The sequence below is a fragment of the Chlorocebus sabaeus genome, chromosome 10 (genome assembly GCF_047675955.1).
Source record: "Chlorocebus sabaeus isolate Y175 chromosome 10, mChlSab1.0.hap1, whole genome shotgun sequence".
Lineage (NCBI taxonomy): Eukaryota > Metazoa > Chordata > Mammalia > Primates > Cercopithecidae > Chlorocebus > Chlorocebus sabaeus.
The window spans coordinates 65,093,065-65,117,028 of NC_132913.1; the positions used below are offsets into that span (position 1 = coordinate 65,093,065).

General features: G+C 37.8%; 1 protein-coding gene across 1 annotated transcript in view; it reads right to left on the reverse strand.

Moving 5' to 3' along the window:
* PDE11A (phosphodiesterase 11A) overlaps nucleotides 1–23,964 on the reverse strand; it is a 455,494-nt gene that overhangs the window by 187,095 nt on the left and 244,435 nt on the right. The window contains exons 7-9 of the mRNA XM_073019839.1: nucleotides 9,395–9,470; nucleotides 5,802–5,869; nucleotides 4,765–4,857 (exon numbers count right to left, since the gene is read on the reverse strand). Coding sequence (XP_072875940.1) covers nucleotides 4,765–4,857; nucleotides 5,802–5,869; nucleotides 9,395–9,470 — 237 coding nt within the window. The remainder of the gene's footprint in view (nucleotides 1–4,764; nucleotides 4,858–5,801; nucleotides 5,870–9,394; nucleotides 9,471–23,964) is intronic.

Sequence of the window (23,964 nt, forward strand, 5' to 3'; positions counted from 1 at the left end):
CCCTGTATTTTTTTTTGTAACTGTTAAAACAGGCTTGAATTTTTTTTTAATTTTTAATTTTTGTAGGTATATAGTAGATGTATATATATTTATGGGGAAAACAGACTTCTTATACCCATTTAACATGTGAATAAAACAAGATTGAGAGGTTAAGTCGCTTGCCCAAGGTCAATAGCTACTGAGCCAGAATTCAAATCTAACTAACTAATCAGGCTAATACTAAAATCAACACTTTAAATCTTCTCCCTACACTGCCTTTTGCATGGATAAAGTCAGCAACCTCCTTCTGCAGGGGACCGACACAAAGCAAGATCTGCATTAAAAATGTACTTAAAGCAATGAAGTTCTGGTTTAGAAATAGGTAGATCAATGGGACAAAATAACATGTAAATAAATATACTTGAAAAATATATATATATGAATTTATATAATTTAATGTGGTACTTCAACTTGTTTGAGCAGGCGGATAAGCTAGATATGAGAAGGAGGGGGAGTGCCCTGAGAAAAGGGAGGTTTGGAAAAATCTCATAACCCAGAGACCACCCAAAACATGCATCCTAACTATAAGCAGAGAGGAAGGGAAATACCTACGCAGAAAGAGATGCCCCTTAAGACTCCCAGTAATCACTCACTCTGCAATTAACCTGTCAGAATGTAGCTAGCTACATGCTGTTAAGGGGGGAAATAGGGAAAAAGGAGAAATTCCTAAGTGATACACAGGTGGAATAAGTACAGATTTAACCACTTTCCAACCTTCCTCAGGTGGTGATAATGAGTAATGCAGGCATTATATAGAATTCGTATCCAACACTGGCCTGCACATACATGTGAACTAACAGTAAGGGGGAATCCCACAAATCTGGAGTGGAAACTAGGTGGGGGAAAAAGTGGGAACTTAAGGCAGAAGTGGGAACTAGACAAAGACAAAGGTGGAGACTTGAGGCAGAAGCAGAAGCTTGAAGAAACAGTCTGCCATAATAACCACAATGCAGAACTCTTGGGGCTGCTGTTGGCTCATTCCCCTTTAAACAGTCTGCTCTGCCTCATCTTTCAGCATGCACTGTCTCTGCTACTACCTAACCCTTGCTGCTGCTACTCCTGTTTCTCCAGCTGGACCAGCCTGCTCCTCTCTTGGAGTGTCCTTCCCTCAATAAACTCTATACTCTTTATTTTCTTTCAATAGATCTTTTGCTTACAGTACTAATTGGTCTCTTGGCTGAATTCTTTCTCCCAAGTAAGACATGAACTGAGGATTCCTGTACTTCCCGGTAACAAAATCATTAGGAAAAGGAGCCAGTATTAAATAAATATATAGAAATCAGCGACTGTTTGGGAGAAAAAAAGTAAAGGTAAAGCCCTGTCTTTTTTTTTAAGGGTACTTCCAGTGAGCTCTGAGTGTTTTAGAGACTCTGCCCCATTTGTGGGGATTATTAATCTTTCCAGGGAATTTATCTGGAGAATATTTACTTTCAGAGGATGTACCATGGATGGAAGTATTTTTATGAAAAAATGCTTTGGGGGATAGGATTTTTAAAAGACAGAAGAGAACAGTGTGGTGCTGTTTCTTGAGTCTCACGAACAACACAGCAAGACGTGTATTCCCATTAACTCTCTAGGCCATGAACTACTTGTGCTCCCTTTTTAAGGAAGGAAAAGATTCTAGGGTGGTTTTGTCACTGAGTGCTGTGGAATGGATTATTTCCCTCCACTCTTGTTGCTAACTGAAAAAAAAAAAAAAAAAAAAAAAAAAAAAAAAAAAAAAAAAAAAAGACACTGCAATAAGGTTATGGGACTGAAAGAGCTACATTTAGACACAGCTGTTTTGGGGTCAAGGTCAAGGAGAACAATAATGGAAGAGAATAAGCAAAAATGAAACCACACAAGGAGAAGAGGAACCTGGGCACACCTGAGTGGGGAATTTTTCCTTAGCCACAATGGAAAAGGGCAAAGGGCTAGCCCAGGATCTCAGAAAGAAGGGATAGAAACGATGGAAGGATAACATGGCATTTGGTTCTGTTTCTCCTGGCTTTCTCTCTTTCTCAGTTCTGTTATTACTATTTTATTTTTTTAAAAATTTGTTGGATCATTTATATTCTCATAAAGTAGCTCAAATCTTTTATGGGACTAAGCAAGTTATAAATACATACTTTTAACAGAAATATTTAGAAAAATATTACACTTACACATATTCATATATAATATGTATAAATACATACATTTAAAAACATATATTTATTCAGAAGTTGATGTATATTATAATATATGTATATGTCATTCCTGAGTTTGGGTTTAGTGGCTCTCAAAAAATCATTTTTTGTCTTTGTAAAGTCCTCAGGGTAAGAAATCCTTCCAGATACTCTTGTATATGGATTCCCAGGCCAGGGAGTGGGGTGGATGCCACCTGATCACTAGTGTCAAGAATTTCATACTCGGTGGGGTGGAAGTTGGCTGAGAGTGGAAGCGGCGAGAGCAAGATGGCAACGCCATAATTCTGACTGGGAATGCCACTTTCGACACTGGCACAAAATAAAGCATGTGGAACATACAAGTCAACACCTGTAAGTCAACTTCTTGAAAGTTTAAGATTGTGGCAAGGTTAAGAGTTGGGCTGAGATTTGTCAGAGTCGGTAATAATTTTTGTGTCTAAGGATGGAGGGATCTGAGTTATATAAACAAGAGGTGTTCACTATGAACTGAAATAAGCAATTCATGGGTAAGGAGATTGTGGCCAGAAATTCTAGGGTACATGAGTGTTTTCTAGGTAACGGTAAATGTGGTTCATTGGGGTAGGGGTAGTGCCAGTAAGAGTGGTATCTTTTACTGAATCTTCCCATCTGGGGGTAAATGGCTATTCATGCTGGAACCCAGTTATTCTAGCTCCTTCTCAAGAGGATGATGATGTGCCAGAGGTAGGTGAGGAGTGAAAATATGGGCATATGTAGGATGTTTTCTCTTTGTGTGTTAATTATACTGTGACATAATGAAGTAGGATTTAGATGGGACTAGTGTATGGTGTGTCCTTCTTTTTATAGCTGCGGGTACTGAAAAACAATGGGTGAAACAACACTGTGGAGATGAGAATTTGATGATGGTGAAGGAGGTATAACTCAACATTTGCTGTTCTAAATTCCTGTCCTTTGCTATTTCCCCCCAGTCCATGGTGATTTCTCAGTAATAAATATACTACTGCAAATAATAATAGTATTATTGCTATGATTTTGTTGAATGCTTATTAACATCTTCACATGCTTCACCTCATTTAATTCTCACAATTGAGGTGAGTGACAGATCCAGGATTTGAAAATAGTTCTGCACACAACCCTTAATGCTCTACTAATGATTCTCATCGGTTGGTTGCATATTTACAGTTCACTCATTTATTGATTCATCCTATACTGTTTTTAGTCCTTACTATAAAAAGATATTACATATTAAACAAAGCAGGGCTGTCTCAGAAGAACAAAAAGCATCCCTTACCAAGGTAAGGGATTCTTTCCTTCCTCTTTCTTTCCCTCCCACCCTCCATTAAAAAATTATTCAATAAATCCCACCTTTGTGCTAAGCACCCTGCTAGGCATTCCAAATAAAAATCCCCGTGCTTCTAGAATTCATGATTTAGCCATAAAATTAAAAGCATATAGAGAGTAACTATAATTTTACACCTTTTACATCTCAAATCAGAGCAGTGCAGGTAACATCAGTTTGCCTACTTCTTATATCTGGCTTGACAAATAGAATACTTTGAAGATTTCATGTGTATTATATCATACTCTTCTATATACTTTCATCTTGGCACTGACATTTTATCTTGCCTACTTAGTAAGTATTTCATAGATGTAAAGAAAATATTTGGCAAAATCTACAGAGCAGGCCAGGTGTGGTGGCTCATGCCTGTAATCCCAGCACTTTGGGAGGTCAAGGCGGGCAGATCACCTGAGGTCAGGAGGTCGAGACCAGCCTGGACAACATAGTAAAACCCCATCTCTTCTAAAAATACAAAAATCAGCTGGGCATGGTGGTGCATGCCTGTAATCCCAGCTACTTGGGAGGCTGAGGCAGGAGAATTGCTTGAACCCAGGATATGGAGGTTGCAGTGAGCCGAGATGGCACCACCATACTCCAGCCTGGGCAACAGAGTGAGACTCAAAAAAAAAAGTCTATGGAGCAGAAGCTAGATTAAAAATAAGTCTTAAGTCAAAACAAGCGTCTGAGATTCAGGGGTAGATTACAACTGCTCTTTTGGAAGTTAGTGTCTGAGAGGACATGTGTGCAGACATGGGAACAGGTTGAGGTTCTTGATGGGACATGTGTTGGGGGAGGGAGGAAGAAAGGGAATCAGATAATGACAGGAGTAGTTTTCCCCATCTAGGTCATATATCCTCATAGTGAAGTTTTCTCCTATGATAAGAAAAGTTGTGACTTTATAGATTATCTATATATATTCAAACCTAAGTTTAAAATAAATTTGAAATCCTGCCAAATTATCTTTGGATTGTCACTATTTAATAAATGTAATTTTAAAAATCTACATCTAAACATAGTACTTATATGAATGAGCTTCAGGGCATCTGTGAACCCCTGAAATTATACGCAACATTGTGTTTCTCCGGACTTCATGAGATTTAAACCCACAACCTAAAATGATTAAGGCCCAATGAATAGATAATTAAAATTTGAGAGATTAAATCCCATAACCAGGGAAATTTTTTCTCTCATAAAATTAGAGCTGACAGCATACAAACCTGACATAAATACCGTACTTACATCAAGAGCCACAGACTGCTTGGCCCAGGACTTCTTCACTTGATCATACATAATTGTGTTGTTGATGCCAAGTCCACAAAAGATGACAAAAGCCTAGGAAAGAGCGAACCTGCTAATTAAACATTGCAGCAACTCATTGGCAAAATCTAATATGAAAGCAGGCAGTCACCAGGGATGGGTCTGAAAATACAATCTTACTGTACACAGAGGTAGGCCTTGGGAAAATAGGCACATTAAAATTCTTAATTACTATTGTTATATGACAAGTTTATAGCTCACACCGCACATGAGGAAAAATTATGAATTTAATGTTATTGTAGAGAAACTACTTCATATGTTTAAAAACATACTTACAGTCTGTTTAAATGGGTTCTTAATTTATTTAGGTTGTGGACTGATTTTAGTTAATCTATTCTATTTAACCAAAGCAACCTCTTTTAGTTGCTAGGCTATAAAATACTTTGGTAAAGAAACCAAGTTAATGTAACCATAAGGTAAGTGTTAAGGGGAAGGAGGATTGAGTTAGAACCATTAATAAAGAAGCTATGAGGTATTCTTGACTAAAGAAAGATAATCATGGGTCTTCATGTTGGCTACTGGTACAGTCTATGAGGAAGCCCATACAAGACTAACTTCTCCAGCTAGAGTGCCTGGAGTGAATTAATGGAAGCATGTAAACAAGAGAAATGTGAGGACAGTACACCTGGCAGAGCTGGCTCAGGGTTTCATGACTCTGAACACACACAAGCAAGACAAAAATAAGAAAATAACACTTTGAGGGAAAGAGAGGGTAATTCTGTAACAAAATTAGGATAAAAATAATGGATGGTTACAAAATAATCCAGTTTGTAAAACATAGGATCAAATCTCACTTAAGCATTTACATATTCCTTAAATCTTCCTGTAAATTTTGCCCTCCATTTGAGTATAATAATAATTGATTAATAATTGTTTGTCTTTTCGAATTTGGGCAGGCTGCAACCAGGGGACTCTTGATGACTCCATATAAAACTTGGTTTATTAACTTATTTTCTTACCTCAAAAAGTCGTTGATCCGCATCATCAAAAGGTTTCCCATCAAGTCTATTTAACACTTGAGCCACTCCTGTGGGGAAAGAGTGGATTATGTGGTCATTTTTAGTACTGGACATTGTGTTTCTCTAATAGAGTAGCCACAGCTAACTCTATGCCTTCTTTAGGGAACTGCACTCACTTTAAACTCTGGTCTCTCAAGTGCCTGCCGATTTCATGAGAATAAATCTGAGATGTAGGACAATGCAGTCTCTCTTGAAGGCCGATTTATTTAGACTAGATCTCAGTAAAGTTTGGAGTTCTACCAAGGCTTTAATCTGATTTTAGATGACTAGTTACAGTAACTCTAATATATCCCCCATATACAACTGAGTATATATGTAGCTGAATATGTGTGTGTATTCAGTTATATATATATATTTCAACTGAATATATATATATATATATATATATATATATATAAAATTATCTGAAGCACAATACTTGAAAGAGGCAGTATGACATTGTGATTAAGAGCATAAGATTTGGACTTAGACGGTCTGAGTTCAAATTTCAACTCCACCATCAGGTGTGTGACCTTGGGCACATTACCTAAATTTTTTAGCAGTCAATTTCCTCATCTGTAAAATGGGGATTAACATGTTAACTAAGAGGGTTATGAAGATTAAATGAGATGTTAGAATGTTCATTTAGCGCATTGCTTCACTCAGAATAAACATTCAAGAAATGTTAGGAATTACTACAAGCAATGAAAGTTGATATAATACAGTTAACCTTCAAAAGCAAAGTCAGTTCTGTTTCCTGCTACCAGGGGGTACATATAGTTCTAAAAAACTTAATTTATGAGTGATTACTTTTTCCAAAGTTCATTTCTAGTATTATACCAGATGTTTCAGGGCATGACTTTCAAAATACACAGGTTTAACAAGAAAAATCAACTATCTTGAAAACCAGTAGCCTGTGTCCCCATTTAGTACACACACAAAAAAAAACTAGCTGTAATTCTAAAGTATGCTTGTATTTTTAAAAACACCCAACTTTCCACCATGGAGGTAAGTCATCGTATGCAAGAAGACATATATATAAATATTGAAACACAAAACTATTAGCATGTAACCAGGCAAACTACAGTCCTAATTTTGAAGTAATAATGGATGTTTACTTTTAGGATTGAAATGCAGGACTATGAGATTACAGGTAACACATGGTGTTTCCTATGGACTTTCTCTTTAAAAATAAATTTATTTAAAACTCGGTGCATGATGTAGTTTAAGTCTTTGTACTAGAGGCTTAGATCCCAAATCTTAGAATATTCTTTATATTCAGTAACATACTAATATTCTTATGCAGATTAAGCTAATGAAAAAAACTATCTCAGAATTCAGATCTTAAAAACACTCACAGAATACTAAATCCTTTAATAAGCAGCAGTGTTTTAGACTTTAACAGGCAATTTTAGGGGGAAGCAGAGAAAGGCAAATAGATGAATCAGTTACCAAATGAATTAGTGTTCTTACATCTCATAGGGAAAAAAGTCACATTTTTATTGTGTTTCAGTAATTTCAACTAATTCCTCCATCCTTCATGACTTCTCTATTTCAATCATGAATTCTCCTTGCCTGGGCTTCTTTCTTGAATTTGATGCTTTCCTAATTGAGTTTTTTGAGGAGAAGGAAAGGGGAATGGAAGAAGAGAAAAATTGGAAGCTGTTTTTGCCCATGATTCCCTTATTGTGAGGAAAATGTGGCCTATTTCAGAACTGCCCAGGCAGAAAATGCATGCGCAGTATTATGTCCAATAGAGAATGTTCTTTCTTTCTTTTCCTTTACACCATGTATAAAAGCACAGATGTAATCACATTGACATAGTAAGAAAGTCTGTACTAGGAGTTAGGAAACCTGAGTTTTATTCCTGACCTTGCTACTAACTTTGTGGCTTTCTTGAAGTCATTTGTCTCTCTCTCACTCTCTGGCTTTTTTTCCCTCTCTCTCTGCCTCTATTTCCACAGGGTGAGATAAAAGAGTTCTATTGGTTGATAACTCAGATTCTCTCCAACTTTAAAATTTATTGGTTCTTTCAACTTAATATTTGTTCAAGTTGTGGAGAGTGTTGATTCATTAGCAGTCTGCGCTTACGAAATTACACAAGAGTGTGAGACATAGTTTGAAGAGTCCTGGCCATAAAAAGAGGGAACACATAAAAAGGATGTGGGAGTATTTTATTTTTATTTTTATTTTTTTATTTTCCTGTAATTAATCCACATTGTTTGTATAGCAAAAATTTACGCTCATTTTCACTACTGTGTTGGTATTCTATTGAATGACTATATACCTCAATCTATCCATTCTACTATTATGGACATACGGGTTGTTTGCAGTTTTTTGTTATTACAAACAAAAGTACTGATGGGAACTTTCATTAGACTTTGTATTAGCTTGGTGCAAAAGTAATTGCAGTTTTTGCCATTACTTTTTTTTTTTTTTTTTTTGCTCTAGGTGATCTTTATTTTTTTGTTTTTTATTTTTATTATTATACTTAAGTTCTAGGATACATGTGCACAACGTGCAGGTTTGTTACATATGTATACATGTGCCATGTTGGTGTGCTACACCCATTAACTCGTCATTTACATTAGGTATATCTCCTAATGCTATCCCTCCCCTCTCCCCCGTCCCCACAATAGGCCCTGGTGTGTGATGTTCCCCTTCCTGTGTCCAAGTGTTCTCATTGTTCAGTTCCCGCCTATGAGTGAGAACATGCGGTGTTTGGTTTTCTGTTCTTGCGATAGTTTGCTGAGAATGATGGTTTCCAGCTGCATCCATGTCCCTACAAAGGACACAAACTCATCCTTTTTTATAGCTGCATAGTATTCCATGGTGTATATGTGCCGCATTATCTTAATCCAGTCTGTCACTGATGGACATTTGGGTTGATTCCAAGTCTTTGCTATTGTGAATAGTGCCGCAATAAACATACGTGTGCATGTGTCTTTATAGCAGCATGATTTATAATCCTTTGGGTATATCCCCAGTAATGGGATGGCTAGGTCAAATGGTACTTCCAGTTCTAGATCCTTGAGGAATTGCCACACTGTCTTCCACAACGGTTGAACTAGTTTACAGTCCCGCCAACAGTGTAAAAGTGTTCCTATTTCTCCACATCCTCTGCAGCACCTGTTGTTTCCTAACTTTTTAATGATTGCCATTCTAACTGGTGTGAGATGGTATCTCATTGTGGTTTTGATTTGCATTTCTCTGATGGCCAGTGATGATGAGCATTTTTTCATGTGTCTGTTGGCTGTATGAATGTCTGCTTTTGAGAAGCATCTGTCCATATCTTTTGCCCACTTTTTGATGGGGTTGTTTGTTTTTTTCTTGTAAATTTGTTTGAGTTCTCTGTAGGTTCTGGATATTAGCCCTTTGTCAGATGAGTAGATTGCAAAAATTTTCTCCCATTCTGTAGGTTGCCTGTTCACTCCGATGGTAGTTTCTTTTGCTGTGCAGAAGCTCTTTAGTTTAATTAGATCGATATGGGAGTATTTTAAAGCAAATTTCTGTTTCTTTATTCAAACAGTTTAACTATTTAGGTCATCTCTTACCAATTATTTGGTGGTTGCTATTCCAAATAGGGACACAGAGAACAGATCTTATGTGAAAACCAGATATCTGGTCCGCCTAGGAAACAAGAAAGAAGTTAATTAAAATTGAATATTAACTATTCATTTTTGATTTACATTTTTTCCCATTCTTCATAACAGATATTCAAAAATAACTTTTTAAAAGTTATTTTATACACTGTAACCTAATTTTGTAATGCAAAAACTCACTCACCTGCCTCCTTAATCACAATGAACATCCTAAAGAAATCAAACCCAAGCCAAACATGAATCAACCCAAAAAATCCCAAACCAACATGACTTCCTTCAATCCCTGCAGCCATAGAGAGCTGGACATAAAACTATCTTGATCATGACCATACCACCAGACAAGAATTCCAGCAACTGTTTCTCCTCTGGGTATTCAAAGCATTTTAATTAAACCAGTGATCAATTTTTATCTTTGACTGGGTACACTTGTTAGTAAAATGTATTTGTGCCTATAAAGCTGTCATATTTACATTTACTTTTAATACTGTATATTTTTACTGTTACTAAATAATTATGTATGTTGTCAAATCTATATACAAAAATGGTAAGATAGATGTAGAGGTTTGAAGATTTTCCTCTGTACCCCAAAAGATGTCAGGAGGTGACATTTAAAATACAGAGGTACAATTATCAACATCAAACATTGAGTAACAAACTCCATTTAATATTAAAAACAATGGTCCATATGTGAATTGCTAGAGCGAAACCACTGAGAGTGAAAGGGTCTTAGTGAATTAACATGACTTTGATTTTCAGTGAGGAAGGTCAATCTAGTGTTCTGATACAATAGGAGAAAACAATAAGATATGAAGGTTTTGGATCATGGATATTGAGATAAAAATATATTTTAAAATATTCTTTGTTGAAGGCAAGAGCCACATATTTTAAACACTTGAAACTAGAAGTTAATTTACACAGCTAAATTTTATATTTGGATTTTTTTCCTTTCGACATTTCTCTTTGAGAAGTTAATTTTCCAGATATCTTCTATTCATTGTACCAATATGTTAGTTTCTCTTTTTCAATGTCTTTTGAAGATTAACATGCATGTAGAAAGGCCCCAAAATTGTAAGTATGCAGCTTAATGGATTTTTACAAAATGAACAGATCTATGCAATTACCACCAAGATCAACACATAGAATATTATCACCACCCCAGAAGCCACCTTCATGCCCCTAAATTCTTGTATATACTTAGTGCACATATGCATTTCTGATAGGCATATACTTACAATAAAATTGCTGAGTTATTCACAAGTTCAGCTTCAAAATACATATTTTTAAAGTTTTGCAAAGTACTTGTACCAATTTACTTTCTAACCAGAAGTGTATGAGAGTTCCAGTTGATTTGTATCATCACCAACATTTGATGTTGTTAGGCTTCAAAAAAAATTTTTGACAATTCTGATAGATATGTGGTTGCATCTCCTTGTGAAAGTAATTTGATTATCTCTGATGACTAGGGTGACCATAAATCCTGGTTTAAGTCTGTTTTCCTGACATAATTATTTAATAATATGCCTTTCATTCTCAAAAGTGTCCAAATTTGGACAATAAATTTATAATTTTCCTACTTATGATTAATGAGGTTGAACAACTTTTCATATACTTATCATCTATTTCTACTCTCTTCCATGAAGCGCCTGTTCAGAACTTTGGACTTTTTCTTGTTGGGTTGTCTGATTTTTAAAAATTGGCTTGTAAAAGTTTCTTCTGGATAAGAGCCCTCTGCAAGATATATGTATTACAAATATTTGTCTTATTCTATGGCTTGTTTTTCCACTCTTTTAATGGTGTCTTTTTATTCAGAGGTCCCTAATATGATATAGTCAAATATTTCAATAGTTAAATTTATGGTTAGTATTTTTTTGGTTTTATTCAAGAAATCTTTCCGTACTCCAACCTCATGAAGATATTCTTCTATGCTTTTCCTAGAATCTTTATTGTTTTAACTTTCACATTTAAATTTATAATCCAACTGAAAATGATTTTCATGTATAATATGAGCTAGGAGTCAAAATTTCTTTTTTTTTTTGAAATGGATATTCAATTGCTCCAGCACTGTTTTGAGGGAAAAAGCAATACCTCTTCCCAGCACTCTACTGTGCCATCGCTTTCATTAATCAACTGTCCATATATATTTGGATCTGTTTCTGAACTCTCTGTTCTATTCCATTGATCTAGGTATCTGCCCTTATGCCAGTACCATATTGTCTTAAATAACACGGTTGTGTAATAAGGCGCAGTATCTGGTAGTGCAAATCCTCCAACTTTGTACTTTTTCAAGATTGTCTTGACTATTTTTGACCTCTGGCATTTACATGTAAATTTTAGAATCAATTTGCAGTTTATACACATACGTATACATTCCTGGGATTTTTATTGGTATTTTTTGAATCTAACAATTTGGGGGAGAATTGACACCTATACAAAACAGAGTCTTTCAATCCATAAATATCTCTTAATTTTTTTAAGGCTCTTAAAATTTCTCTTAGCAAAGTTTGGTAGTTTCCCACCCAGTGTTCTTACACATAATTTGTTATATTTGTATCTTGACGTTTAAAAACTTCATGTTATTGTAAATGACATCAGTATTTTATTTTCTAATGCTTGTAATTGGTACATAAAAATATAATTGACTTTTTAATATTAAATTTGTTTCCATCAATCTTGCTACATTCAATTATTAACTTTAATATCTTACCTGTAAAGTGTTTTGGATTTTCTTGCCACATGATCACGTCATCTTATTCCTTAATTCTTATACCTTTTAGTTATGTAATTTTAGATTATGTGATTTTTCCTTTTTTAGTTTGTTAACAGAGTGAATTACATCAATTGATATTTGAGAATTCCAGACACAGAAACAAAAACATAAGCATAAATCATTCATCCAGTGTACTCTTCCAAAAAATATTTATTTACCACCTCCTATGCACCAGACACATTGCTTAGTGTTGAGGATAGAAAAATGAATTCAAATAGTCATTACCCTTGAGCTACTCACAGTCTAGGAAAGATAGAAATATTGAGATAAAATAAGTGTCCAAGTAGAGGACGTTCAAACACTATTGGAAAGACAACGAACTCTGTTTAGAGAAATCAGGAGCAGCTTGAGATCCTTTACAGTGAGTCTTCAAAGACAACAATGATGATGATAAGCTCACATTTGTTGGATGTTCACTCTGTATCTGGCACTCTGCTCAGCACTTTCTTATGCATTATTTTATACTTTTTACAACCACCCCATGAAGTAGGTACTGTTATCATCCTCTCTTATCAGATGAGACTTACAGAGATTAACTGCCTTGAATGAGAGAGACTGGCTCAAAGCAGCACAGCCAAAGGCAAACACATCCATCAAAGTTATCTTCCAAAAAAACAAACTGGTTTTCTTCCTCTCCCTAAGGATAAAATCTGAATTAAGGCAATACCAGTAAGCATGAAGAGAAGAAAGCCAATTTTAGAGAGGTATAATCTATAGACTTAGGCTAGCCATAGCAGCACTAAGATGGCTGGGTCTGCTTTGTTTTGCTGAGGGAGGGTCACATATTGTACAGACCACTGGGTCTGAGGCAGCACCAAGTAGTAAACACAATTGTCTCTGCCAACTCTGGGACAACAGTAGCCTCTGTCTAACCTCTCCTACGAAATCTGGGCAGCTGAGGGACAGGTCACAATGGGCAAGAAGAAAAGGAACATGCAGTAAGAAAGACAATTTAGAAGCTGGTGGTGAGAAAAACAAACCTTAGGCTGCTCGCCAGTTAAATACAAGAGAATTTTGTTTACCCATCACTTTTAAAGCACTACAGTTCCCCCAAAGAGTCTTTTTTTTTTTCTGGGAAAGTGGGAGTATGCACTCTCCCATCCCTATGGAGGATAGATAACATTAAGGTTTCTGGCTTGAGTAAACGTGGAAGAGTTCCTTGAAGTGGGGAACACAGGAAATTTGAGGGAAATGATACGAACTCCAAATGGACACACCTTACAAGTGGGAGGGGCTGGAGATACTAATCTTGGAGTCATCAGTCCTCTGTGTGAATTGCATGGGTAAGATTTAAGTTAATTGCATGGTTATTGCAAGAGAGAACTTGTCCAACAAAAAGACTAAAAATTGGATATTGGGGAACACAATATTTAGTGCTAGAAGAAAAAGGTGATATCAGTGACAGGGATGGACAAGAACTCCAAAGCTCATGCTCTTAACCTGAAGGCTTTACTGCATCTATAATGTGTGAACAGATTTCTACAACCTTTCTGGAAATAGGTTTATTGATGTGTATCCAGAGCCTAAAAAGTATAAATACCTACTCTTTGACCTGTCAATTTCATATCTAGGAATTTATCCTGTGATAATTATCAAAGCTATGCACATAGCTTTACATGTAAAAGTGTGAACCATGGCATTATTTATCTTAGTGATTTATTAGAATAACATGAATATTCAACTGGAGGGAGTTGGTTAAGTAAATAATAGTAATTCATACAACAGAATATTATGCATCTAATTAAAATCATGCTATAGAAGAACAGTTACTCATATGGAAAATATTTAATACATTAAATTATAATGGTGTACATGCCTGTGGTTATACAAAAGCATATTATATACATTGAAGGATCCTGAAAAAATTATGACCATAATAGTTTCCTTTGAATTTCTTGGCTATGAGAATTTAAAAATTATTGTTCCTAGTTTGTAAATTTTAGATAATAAACACAGGTAATTTGTCCATAAGGGAAGAAGTTATTTTCTAAGTAGAACTTAGGGGAAGCAACAGTGTCCAATGCCATAGAAAAGTCTAATAAGATAAGGACTGAAAATGGCTTACTGAATTTAGCAACATAGTGGGATAATTGAAGGCAAAAATGGTCAAGGGAAGAAAGGATGTGATCAGGAATAAAATTCAAGTGGTTAGTCCTGGAAGAGAGGAAGGTCACACTGAGAAAGCAGAGCTGCGTCTATTCAGAGCTTGAGTCTTGTATGGGCTGAGCACAGGAGAAGAGGTGAAGCATCAGAGAATGCAGAGGGTGTCTTTAAAGTGTTTCCATCATGGTTGAGGGAAGGAGGAGAGGCTAAGGAATGGTGATGGTCAACATGCTTGATGAGGCCAATTAGGTGGGAGAGGAGAATAAGGAAGGATGGCAGAGTGTGAGGAGAGTGAATTTTTCCATTTTAAAATCATTAATGAAATTCCCTAATGAAATTCAAAAATCATTAATGAAATTCCCTAATTCCCTAAAAATTGCCTAAATTACCTGTGTTTATTATCAAAAATTTACAAACTAGGAACAATAATTGCCTGTTTGAGGTAGCAGCTGTTGTTTCTGGAAAACTGTGCTAATCCAGGTTAGTTCATGTAACCATATGAAAAGGCAAGGCCCAGGAGTTCATTTTATCCTTTGCAAGGGCTGGAAGAAAAGGAGAAGGGAGATGAAAGAAGCACAGGATGTCTAAATAGATTCCAAACAGGGAGAAAGAGTAATAAGCAAGTATAAAGGAAAGAATCATTCCTGTTCACCAGATAACCCCAACTCTCCATATCAAATCAGTCAACGGAGCTAAAAAATGCCCATCAGCCACACCACCCCAACGAAGTCACCCAAAGTTTCAATGCCTCAATTTTATCATTAATATTTATCTCCTGCACACCAAAATGGTAACATTGGTTATCTTCATATTTCGGCCTCACAGCTGATTCTGATCTTTGTGCTTTTTCTTGTTTTCCAAGTTGTTTTATGAAAATTTGTGTGTGAAAGGGTTTCAAAATTTGTAAGGAGTTTTACAAATACAAATATTACTAATATTGAAAGGAACACCTGCCAAAAAAATCTGCTCTATTGTTCCACACGGTGCCGCTTGGTCATTCTTGGTTTAACATTCACACCATTAAAGTCTCAAAAGTTAGACCATGTGAGACAAAGCAGCCTTTCTAGAAGGCAACAGTTAAACTAAATATATTTCTGGGAATGCTTAGTTCTTTCCAATCAAAGGTATGTCTACTTAAAAATGTTACCTAGTTTCTGTCCTCATGGGGCCTTTCCAATTAATGGATCTAATTAAAGATGGTTTAGCTCTTGGAGCCATCAACATGTACTTGTTATATTTTCCAGTCTCTCAAAGGTGGTCAAAGGAAATGTTAAATAAATTGGTGATAATATAATACAATTTATTAATGTTCAGTGTATTTCCTTTCTCTAGAAAGATATGTACAACTTTAACAATAATCTAAAGCAATACTTTCTCCCCAAAGGTAATCTATTGGTGAGAAATTCTAGCAGCCAGACAAGCTGAGGGAGCCAATGTTCCAAGTCAGTCCCTTGATTTCCATGAAATAAGAGAGAGAGAATTGAGTTTGGTCTGTCTTATCTACACATAGGATCAATCCTAATGGCTTGTAGAATAGTGTCTATACATGGTTCTTTAAATTCCTGACAAAATGAATGATCATGCTTGGAGCTGAGGCATTTTCTCCACTGCCCATGCAGCAAGGTCTGTTGGATTCTTAGAACTGTGGGACTTGTATTTGTTTTCACTACCCACTGCTTCCCCATTCTATATTTTATTTAAGTCTTAGTAATCCCCCTAACTTCTAACCTCTAACCTTCCTTCCCCTCCTGCTCATCTGTAATTCTTATGTTCACTGTCCAATCTACCCTTCTTCTCAGGAAAGGTTCTCAAACTGGTTCACACTAAGTAACAGAAACTGAGAGAAGATTGACAAGAGCAAATGAATTTCAGCTGATGCACAGAGCTTTGTCTCTTAATGTTTTCAATTTTGCACATTTCCCTTCGTAACAGAAGCATAACTGATAGACCAGAAGGTGTTACAGAGAATAGAGAATGACCTCTCCTGCCAGGCTAGCTCTCAGCAGCCACTGTGGGGGTGCGGGAGTGCTCCATCACAAAGATCTGCCAGGCAAAATGGGCTTTAACGCTCTCAGTCACAGAATCTCAGAGCCTGGAGCCCCATTATCTTTAAGTGCTACATGACAAGGATAAGTACTATTGAGTTGTCTATAATAGGCTTTAAAAAATCAGAGGAAAACTTTACATGGAAGAACTGCATGGGACTGAAGAGCTACAGAGTTTAGATCACACCACCTTAGTGTTAATTGTGTAACTCTGGGCATTGGTCTTCCATGGCAGAGGAGATCTAGGTGCTGATGGGTTTCCTACCTCTCCTGAATTTGTAACAAATAAATGGACCACCAAATCCATTCATGCATAAGGACTGCCCTACTTTTTAGTTAATTTCTGACATTCCCTTTGCTGAATGAACCTTTCCTATTTAAATGTTGAGTCAAAGTGTTCATTCTTATTGCAGGCAAAAAGCAAATACTGCATGTGATGGCTCTGAAAATTCTCTCCATAACTATACAAATGGAAGGAAATATTGAATTAAACAATAGAATATAATACCTTAGATTGACTAAATAATGGCTTATTTTGCATTAGTGTATTTGTTTTAATGTGTTCTTGGAATCTAATAAGAAGAGAAGGGCAGAAAGTGTCACAGATGATAAACTAAAGTGCAACTAACTAAAGAAAATTGAATTCAGAGGCACAATGCCAGTTGAAAGCAAGGACAGAATGATTGTAATGGTGAAGATATTTGTAAATAGAGTATGCATTCTAAGAAGTCACCTAATACAAGAGCAGGTCATCTGCAAATGCAGTTTATGTACATGCTATTGGGACAATCTCAGACAATGCTCCTAGTTGGAATCAATCCCAAGAAACAAAGGCAAAGGCGAATAGAAAATAATCCATCTGAATTCCTCAAAGATACAGCAAGGCAAGTTGACTTGTTCAGATATTGTATTATTTCAATCATGGTTTTCGATAATTGTTTATAATCTTAAGAAGACTCACAATAACCTGGTAAGACGTAATTTCATATAAGATATAGAGAGTCTAAGATTTTAGAATATCTTAAAATTTTTCATGATTATAGAAATAATATGAACACATGAAAAATTTAAAGCACAAATAACCCTGCCATCTGTAGAGATAGCAATTATTAACAGGTTGGTACAAGTCCTTCCTCACCTTTTCCTATAAATATGTATGAAGTTCATATGTCAATATATAATATATTTAATGACATAAAGCATATACATAAATTATAAATTATACATAGATAATATATTCAACAATATTGAACAATATTCAACAAGAATGTCTATTATGTACTAAACATTGTTTTAGGTGTTGGGAATACATCAGTGGAAAAAAAAAACAACAAAATCTTCACCTTCATAGAGCTTACATTTTAGTGATAGAAGAGAGATGGTAAACAATACAAAGATAAATGAATAAATTATACGTTAGAAGATGGTAAGATGATGGGGAAAAAACAGAGCATGATAAGAGGAGTAAGGAGTACCAAGGGTATCAGGCCTCACTGTCAAGTAACATTTGAACAACGGTACTAAAGGGGAGAGGATATGAGCCATGCAGATATTGGGGGAAGAGTATTTCAGCCGAGGGAGTAGCCAGTGCAAAGCCCCTGAGGTGGGTGTGTAAGTGGCACGTTGTAGGAACAAGGAGACTAGTGTGGCTTGCATAGTATGAGTAAGGGATGGGGGTGGCTGATAGGGTGCCAGATGGTGTATGGCACTGTAGGTCTCTGAAAGAATTGCAAATTTGGCTTTTACTCCAGTGAAACAAGGAGACACTGAAGAGTGTGTGTGCAGAGTTGTAATATAACTTAAAATTTAATAGCCTCTGACTATTGTGTTGAGAAAAGAGTATAGAGGGAAAAAGTGAAAGGAGAGGGACAGTTTAACAGGATTTGTACATGAAATAGTACAGCGATGATGGTAGCTTGGATGTCGGTGGTAGCAGCTGAGTGGTAAGGAGTGGTCAGATGCTGGATAAATTATGCAATTGAACTTCCTGATGAATTCATGTTCAACATGAGAGAAAGGGAGAATCATGCCTATACTTTTTTTGACATAAGCATCCTGAAGGATCGTGTTGCCTCAATAGAGATATGGAAACAGAGAGAGGAGCAGGCTTGGGGGGCAGGAGACTGTGGTCTGTGCTTTAGATATGTTAAGTTTAAAATATCTATTAAAAATATGCATATACTGGCTGGGCGTGGTGGCTTACGCCTGTAATTCCAGCACTTTGGGAAGCCAAGGCAGGTGGATCATGAGGTCAGGAGATCGAAACCATCCTGGCTAACACGGTGAAACCTCGTCTCTACGAAAAATACAAAAAAAAAAAATTAGCCGGGTGTGGTGGCGGGCGCCTGTAGTCCCAAAGTACTGGGATTACAGGCGTGAGCCACCACGCCCGGCCTATGATAGGCAAAATTCTAAGATGGCCTCTAAGAATCCCACCTGCCACCACCCCTAACTCTGGCTTCCTACATATCTTGAATAATCCCTTTCCTCGAGTGTGGACAGGACCTGTGAATATGTTAGGACAGTCACTTCCCTGAGATTGTATAAGCCGCTCTGGACATTATGTAAGCTTATACAATCTCAGGAGTAATTATCCCATCGTCTTTGCCATGTAACATAACATCACCAGGGAAGTGACTGTCCTAACATATTCACAGGTCCTGTCCACACTCGAGGAAAGGAAAGTCCCACCTGCTCGGGAGGCTGAGGCAGGAGAATGGTGTGAACCTGGGAGGTGGAGCTTGCAGTGAGCCAAAGAGAAGTATGTTTAAAATAATGTATAGAAGTGTGTATAGAAAATATGTGAGTGTATATACATAAACAGTATATGCACATTTTCTTTTTTTTTTGAGATGGAGTCTTGCTCTGTCACCCAGGCTGAAGTGCAGCGGCATGATCTTGGCTCACCTGTAATCCCAGTTACTCAGGAGGCTGAGGCAACAGAATTGCTTGAACCCAGGAGGCAGAGGTTGCAGTGAGCTGAGAATGTGCCACTGCACTCCAGCCTGGGTGAAAGAGAAAGACTCCATCTCAAATAATAATAATAATAATAATAATAATAATAATAATAATCAGGTGTTGCTTTCAAGTGCTGAGTTTGTGGTGATCTGTTTTGCTGCAGTAGAAAATCAATATACATAATAATCCTGACAATGTCTTCGGAAACAAATATGGATACCCTGTTCCCATGGAGCAGATGACTGATAAAGCTACAAAATCTAAGAACAGATGACCCATAAACATGAGGGTTTCTCGTACCACTATAAATAAAGAATATTATATTGAGTAGGTCTTTTCTGTCTTACATTCTTTTCATAGAATCTTGTAACAGAATAAACAGTGATTTTCATAAGGTTGCAGAATTTAAAGCTCACAAACTTAATTCTGGCTCTGTGACATCTTATATAATCTTTTGTCATAATTTTTCCACCCATAAGCCAAAGAGTTTGGCCTTAAAACCATGTATGCTATCAAGCCCAGCAGGTGCCACTTTTGAGCGCCAACTCAAACAGGCATTCAGAAGGCAAGTAATCACTATGACTCACCTGCTAAGTCTGCTCTGTTCACCACAAGGAGGGACCTCCATTAAATATTTAAGACAATCACTAAGAGAACACCCAGCAGGTAAACAACTATGATTACTTGCTCCATAGCCCTCTCAGCAGGCATCTGACAGCGCTTGGGATGGGGTTTACATCACATTAAAGACATCCCTTTGTAGCTTCTATCAAAACCAACAGTTTCAAAACTGAGATTTCAAAATAAAGATCATTCTCTTGCTGCATATCTTTGGGCAGAGTTTCTAAGGACTTCCCTGAATTTTATCAAGATAGGAAAACACAGAAATTAGAAAACTAGTTTCCCTTCATATATTAACTGTATACCTAAAGCAAAGCTTGATAGAGTAAATTATCTCTTACTAACAGAAAATAGCCACTGGCATCATGAATTCCCAAACTGGAAAGCTTCCTATGCTAGTCTGAATTGAAGAAGAAACTATCAAATGCACACAAATGGGTGTATTGGGATCAGCACCAGCAGTTATCAATCTGAAGAATTCACAATATGGTTCATGGGGCAAGTCATTCATAAGTTGCTGCTGAAATATTTCATTCACATAATAGGGAGCACCTCCCTATCCCACCAACACTGATAAGGAAAACCCATTTGGGCTTAACATGAACAAAAACTAAACCTCTATTGTATTAAGCCACAGAAATTTTGAAGTTTATCTATTACTTTAACTGATACAGGGATTGTAAATGTAGTCATCAGGGCTATGTTTGAAATATACAAGTGTAACTGGCTTTAGCTATATGTTTTAAGGGTTGGTGGGTTGCATAGGCTTGGACAGTACAGGTATTACAGTAGGTAGCTAGTCAGGCAGGAGCAGAGCAGGAGAGCCCCGTCCCCCCCGACCCCTCCACAAATGTCAGGTGACCATCAGGTGATGGTCAGGTGGTTGTTAAACTGTCTCTCTAAAATAATAATTGGCCACAGCCAGTGCCAACAAAAGGCAGTCTCCCAATAGATAGAAAAACACTGAAACTAGTGACCAGTAGTGTGATGGTTAATACTGAGTGTTAACTTGATTGGATTCTAGGATGCAAAGTATTGATCCTGGGTGTGTCTGTGAGGGTGTTGCCAAAGGAGATTAACATTTGAGTCAGTGGGCTGGGAAAGGCAAACCCACCCTTAATCTGGGTAGGCACCATCTAATCAGCTGCCAGCACAGCTAGACTATAAAGCAGGCCAAAAAACGTGAACAAGTCATACTGGCTTAGCCTTTCAGCCTACATCTTTCTCTTGTGCTGGATGCTTCCTGCCCTCGAACATGGGTCTCCAAGTTCTTCAGCTCTGGGACTAGGACTGGTTTCCTTTCTCCTCAACTTACAGCCTATTGTAGGACCTTGTGATCACATGAGTTAATACTTTTTAATACTCAGATACAAATATATATATATGTGTGTGTGTGTGTGTATATATATATATCTCCTATTAGTTCTGTCTTTCTAGGCAACCCTGACTAATACAAGTAGCTTCCTGATAAGATCTTGGGAGTTGGGCAAGCAGACTCAAGCATGTGCATTAAGAGGCAAAATGGTAGCATTTAACTGGTATATGACCTTCGAGAAACATTCAGCTGGTAAGGGAAGAATGCCTCCAGTAAGCATGCATACAACTCCAGTAAACACACTGTGCGTGCTCCCCTTCCAAGCACTAGCAGGCCACTATGCATGCAGACAGCACACTCCAAGGGAAGAATCAGGGAGAAGGAATGAAAGATCCTGAAGTATGTCAATGTATAAAATTCCAAGTCAAAGATCAAACAGCGCACTTGATTTCTCAAGTCACCTGCTTGGCCCTCCAAGTGTAGTTTACTTCCTTTCATTCCTGCTCTAAAGCTTTTTTTAAAAAAACTTTCAATCCTGCCCTAAAACTTGCCATAGTCTCTCCTTCTGCCTAATGCCCCTCAGTCAAATTCTTTCTTCTGAGGAGGCAAGAATTGAGGTTGCTTCAGACCCACATGGATTTGCCACCACTAACACAGCCAGCCCCCACATTTAATCATCTCCAATGTGCCTAGGAAACCTGGTCCTTGGATGTCTGGCCACTTTTATCATACTGCTGGCTCCTATAAGGGAGGACCTGGTGACTCTATCTGCACAGTTTATAGTTTATAAGGTATTTATGTAGAACTTTACATGTTGCAAACTAAGTGGTATGCCCAAGACTCCTCAGCTCATAAGCAGAGCAGATAGGACAAAAAGGTAGGTATGCTGGCCATGAGTTCATGCACCTGTGAGAAGGGAGAAAGGAAGAATGTGGTGAATCTATTGCCTAGGCAGACCCTCAGCAGCTGATGCTCTCCAAGAGGATGCTAAAGGAAAGAGCATTGAATCAGGAACCAGAAGGCCCAGAGTGTGTTCTGTGCTCTGCCTTAAGAAAACTGCATGGCCTTGGCAGATCACTTCAACTCTCTAAGTCTCCATTTCCTCCCCCGTAAGCTAAAAAATATCCAGTATTTCTATTTACTGAAAGTTGATGTATCCATAGTATGAAATCCCAGAATAGGGCCAATCCATTTTGCGGTATTCTATCCCAATTTCTGATGAATTGGGATCAGTAAAAAGAATTCAGTTTCCAGAATTAGCCACTGAGCTATTGAGAAATTTAGAATACATATTAGTGATAGAGGCAGGAGGCAGACAAAGGCCTAGACAGAGAAGGCTCTCCAAAGAATTTCCAACCTGCCCCACAAGTGTTACACCAGAAGTTTTGTGCATATAAGAGAACGTGCACAGGCGGCTTACTTGGGCATGCCCGCAGCGGACTGGAGGCCCACATGCACTGGGGGAATGCTGTGGAGCCACCAGAAATTCGGGCCTAATGCAGAGGTAGAGCCTGGCCTCTTCAGCTGGTGTGTAGTGGTACTGGTATTCAATATGGGAGATGGAAACCTGCTTGCAGGACCCCCTCTCTTTGCTGAGAGGTTTCTTCTCACTTAATAAATTCTACCCTCCCACCCTTCAATGTGTCTGCCTAATTCTTCCTGGTCATGAGACAAGAACCCAGATTAGCTGACCTAAGGAGCAAAAAAATTCTGCATCATTTTGGTGGCCTCTATGGGGACTTGTCAGAAGGGTGAGTAAAATGTGGACCCAAACATCTCTCTCACTTTTGTTTCTGGGCTTTTTCACCCTTAGACTTTTTCTGAAGGCAGGGGAAACTGCCCCCTTCCCTGCCCCATCATTCTCAGGCATTGGAAATGTCGGCCTCAGTCCAACCCAGTCTTTTCCATGGATTTTCCTTCATTTTGGGGGGAATGTATTGACACCTATCTTTTCTTTTACAATATTAGGGGCGTTTCATCCTCACCCCAATGGTTGCAGGCATGGGCACAGGACAGACGGGTGAGCGGTGGCTCCCTGTCCCACTCCCTCCTGTCTGGGGCACATGGCCTGGGCCTGGGGTGGCTAGCTGACCAGTGTTCCCCTGGCCAAGGGGTCCAGCTTGGTGGGAGCCCCAGGGAGGAGACAGCAATTAAAGGTTTTTCTCCCTGATGGAGAAACCCATTTGCATAAGAATAAGAGGTTTCTCCCTAAGGAATCTTCCCAGGCCTGCACCTAAGCTTTTTTTCCTTCCTTTTCTCCACCCTGTTAGTAGTTAATGAAGCCTTGCAGATATAGGGAGATTTTCTATGCAAGAGTTTTTTTTTCCTTTTGTTAGGCCAGGACCCCAATTCACAAGACACCCTTTTTTTCCTCCCTTGTTTGAGGAGAACCCAGCTTCTCAGCTTTACCTTAGCATTCAGTTTATGATAAGGAGGCGGCATCCAGCTGCTGGCTGCAGTCTGTCAAGGTCTAAGGAACTCAAAGGTTATGACAACAGTGGAGACAGGGCATATGTGGGTGAGTACAGATATTCCCACCTTCTAGGCCCCTCTGTTAACATGGGTGGAAGCTGCGCTGACACTCACGGGTAGCACCCTGTCAAGGTTGCCAGGACTTGAAGATATAAGGACAGAAGAAAGAAAAGAAACACCTCTTCTTTCTTTCCCTCATGTACCCCATATTTGCTGGGAAGACAAAGGAATTAGGGACACC